A 3,967-nucleotide genomic window follows, 5' to 3' on the forward strand; every position below is an offset into this window, starting at 1 on the left:
GCTGTGGATACCAAACTTATAACAAGCCTCATTAAGAATAATTTTTAATAAACATACCAAAAAAGACTAAGTCTGATTTCCTTTTACAGTAAATATTTAATTTTTTTTTTGATTTCTAGTTTACAAGTGTTTAAAATGGACAAGATGATTTTACCTCTTCAGTAACACTTTTATATTAATTCATGATATTTTGATTCAATATATGGTAATAAATCACACATTACCCATTAGTATTTTTTTAATGGGGGTGTAATATTAACAACCACTACCTATAAAACACATCATTATTTTGGTGCTTTTACAAATCTTTTCTCCAGTTGTAAGTTCTAAAAAAAAAAAAAAAGAAATTTTTAAATTCTAAGAATTAGAGAACACTGAAAACGTAATGAAGTTGAATTCCACTTTTATAATATTTCCATTTTGTCCTAAAAGAGAACATTAAAAAATGTGACGTTGCTATGCCAGACCGCCTTGCTAATGTTATAAGAGATCGGCAGGAGCAAGAAATTGTGTCACTGATAATGCGGATTTTTTTAGTTCTATCTACAAATCCTTAGTAAATCATTGTTCAAAAGTAAAACAAAACGTGGTGATCCCTGAACCATTTGATGATGCTTGGTCTATATCAATTTTTTTTTCCGTTCATAATCATCATCCTCCCCTCAAATGCCTTTAAAAAAATACATTACACAGTACAATAATAGAAATCAAAGACAGCACAAACTATCTTCAAGAACAGAAAAATCTGTAGCACACAAAGATATCTCATAGTAAAGAGCAGACTTCTTTGGGGACAGTCATCAACTGGCTTGTAATTCATTATGAAGATTTCTCTTTCCTTTTATGGGGAGAGTCTACTCTATTTGAAGTTGCCACACCATTTTCTGTTCCTTTTCTAGAAGACCTCCCTTTAGTCCGTTTCTTCTTCACACTTGGGGCCTGAAGAGCAGTGTCTTCTTCCATCCACCTCTGAAGCTGGACATTAAATAAATTCCATGTTATGTATGCTTGGATGGTGCAACTGGATGACAGAACAGCAATTTTAGCTGCCAACACGTTTACGTTTCCAGTAATGGCATCCGGATTCCGATTCTGCCCTCCGGCCAGGTGAAAGCCCACAGTCACTACCGAAACAATTAAAGTCACAAGTCGACCCAAAATAAACACAACTGCCCACAGAGAAAACTCCTTCTGGTACTTTTCATCACTAAAATAAAAGAGGTCACAAATGTGGGAAAGTAACTCAACAAAGTAGTGCGTCATCAGAAGAACAAGTCCCAGATGATTCAAGTACAAGAGGTAAGCTCCAGCAATGTGAAAGAGATGAAGACCGATGTAGACAAGCTGACGGGGGATGTCTTGCTTTTTGGTTCTCTGGAAATAGAGTTCGGGAAAGGCATGAAACCAGTAAGCCAACTGTGATATGTAGAAAAACTTCATTTGAAATGTCATCATATTATGGGGATGAGCCCTCCATAAGAGAGTTGGGTCTGACAGACAGTTTTCTGAAATTAGAATGAATGTGCCCCAAATACAAGACACAAGGTAGAATACACTAAACTGGCCAGATTCATTAAATTTGCTTTGCTTCGCTTTGGGGAACTGCATTCGCCTGTTAATTTTATCCAACACATACTCCTGAATTGTGGCGTGAATGATGATTGCCACCAGCATGTAGAAGAAAACCGTGGCCAAATCTTTGATGCCATAATAGTAAAGGAACTTTGGTTCTGTGGCTCGTTCTTCTGCGGCAGGAAAGGTAGCACTGTGCTGAAGAGTGATAAAAACGATAGACGCCTCTGCTGTTCCCTCGAACATAAGCCCCAGCACGAAGAACATCCCCACACAGGCGACGAGGTCCGCATGATTCTGCAGGATGAATTCGTGGCTCAGGACTGGGGGGTTCTTGGTGCTCTTCTTACGAAACGCCATGGTAGCGCCTCCCAGATACTCACCGACGAGCCGCAGCTGCCTCCCCCTGGCTGCTCCTCACAGCGCCGCCGCCGCCGCCGCCGCCGCCGCCGCCGCTCCGGGGGCTTCACTTGCCATCCCGGAGCCAGCCCCGGGTCGCCGCGGCCGCCCGGAAAAGAATAAATCAAAGGCAAGGGCCGAGCAGGACTGAGCATGCGCGCCAGGGGGACGGCGGAGGCAGGGAAGCAAATCGAGTGCCGCGCCCCTGCCCGGCGCCAGGCCCGGGGTTGCGAGCGTTGATCTTCCACGTTGATCGCCGCCTCTTGAAGCCCACTGGCACCGTCAAGCTGCTCCTGCATTACTTTTCAGGGGCATCTTCGTCAGTAATCATGGCAAAGCAGGATAGAACGCTGGTTATTCTTCATCGGCATGATTATAAAAACAGCATCGAATAATAATGATGATAGAAGCAAACTCTCACAGTGCTTAGCATTTACAGGTGCCGTTCGGGGCACTTTGCTTCTGTTTGTAAATGTGTCCTTTCTGGAAAGCCCAATGAGGTAAATACGGGGTGATAGTATTTTCATTTATTTATTACTTATTTATTTATTTTACAGATGAGAAACTAAGGTACAGAGAGGTTAAGTAATATGCCCAAGATCACACAGCTGGTAAATGTCAGAACCAAGATTTGAGTCGTCTGGATCCAGAGCATGTGCTCTTCACTGTGGTACTGTGTTGCCTCTTACTGTAAATCCTTAACACGTGGAAATATTTCACTACAGCAACAACAAAACATTATTTAAAAAAATAGTTGCCGTATTAGGAATAATAATAATGGGGCGCCTGGGTGGCTCAGTTGGTTGAGCGACTGGCTTCGGCTCAGGTCATGATCCTGGAGTCCCGGGATCGAGTCCCACATCGGGCTTCTCCCTCTGACCCTCCCCCCTCTCATGTGCTCTCTCTCAAATAAATAAATAAAATCTTTAAAAAAAAAAAAGGAATAATAATAATTGTGGCATTAATTGTACTTACTATATTTTTAAAGGTTGAGTGGTGGTTAGACGGGGACAACTATTTGTCAGTTCATAGGAAGATATTTTGGCTATAAAGCTCAAAACGGATTTTCCTTACTCTAGCAGATAATATCCTCATGTTTCATTTTTATGATTGTTGCATATAAATTTGCTAAAATACACATATTGAAAAACAGCTTCGGGGCGCCTGGGTGGCTCAGTTGGTTAAGCGACTGCCTTCCGCTCAGGTCATGAACCCAGGGTCCTGGGATCGAGTCCCACATCGGGCTCCCGGCTCAGCAGGGAGTCTGCTTCTCCCTCTGACCCTCCTCCCTCTCATGCTCTCTGTCTCTCATTCTGTCTCAAATAAATAAATAAAATCTTAAAAAAAAAAAAAAAAAAGAAAGAAAAAGAAAAGAAAAACAGCTTCTTTTGTACATGCTAATGCCTTGCTCTATTCGAATTTCATGTCCGTCTTCAAATTTCTCTTTGGATCCAGAGCAGTTTTCTTGTTTCTTCTGGGTCCCCTGAGATCATACTCATTACTGATAGTTAAAGTTTGAAGTTTGGAACATACATTTCAAAAGAAAAGTGCTACATGATTTAAAGAATAAAGCACATATTAAATTTAGAATGGCCAATTGCCTTTTATCACTTTCTCTGCATGCTGTGCACTAACAAAAGATGCAGTCCAACTGGTGTAATTACTTTTAAGACATTGAACAAAATACTCTGATCAGTGTGTGCCTGCATTTCCTAGGACACCCAAACAATTGCATATGGATTTTGTTGTGGACAATGTTCCTGAGTTAGGGGAAGTACTACATATTTTACCATAGTAAGATTTCTCTATTTGGTTTTCCTAGCTGTTACTCAGCTATTGGCTCTGACAGCTCAATTAGAGTGCTATTTGGTGTTAACTAAATCAGTGGAGAAATTACAAATAGGGGTGCAAAAATTAGGGCATCAAGAGATGAAAAAAAAAATCAAACTTGTTAAAAGTAGTTGGGAGGGGAACGAAGAGAAAAGCAGTGCCATGT

General features: G+C 41.1%; 1 protein-coding gene across 1 annotated transcript; it reads right to left on the minus strand.

Moving 5' to 3' along the window:
• Positions 1–370: 370 nt before the first annotated feature.
• TRAM1L1 (translocation associated membrane protein 1 like 1) lies at positions 371–2,069 on the minus strand. The gene has a single exon (XM_035030144.1). The coding sequence runs from the start codon at positions 1,930–1,932 to the stop codon at positions 820–822; it is 1,113 nt and encodes a 370-aa protein (XP_034886035.1). The 5' UTR covers positions 1,933–2,069; the 3' UTR covers positions 371–819.
• Between the last annotated feature and the right edge of the window lie 1,898 nt (positions 2,070–3,967).

This window comes from Mirounga leonina, unplaced genomic scaffold (genome assembly GCF_011800145.1).
Source record: "Mirounga leonina isolate KUSES-001 unplaced genomic scaffold, KU_Mleo_1.0 Mir_357, whole genome shotgun sequence".
Lineage (NCBI taxonomy): Eukaryota > Metazoa > Chordata > Mammalia > Carnivora > Phocidae > Mirounga > Mirounga leonina.

Coding starts and splice junctions, on each gene's coding strand:
- TRAM1L1 (XM_035030144.1), bottom strand. CDS start 1,932: ATGGCGTTTCGTAAGAAGAGCACCAAGAACCCCCCAGTCCTGAGCCAC.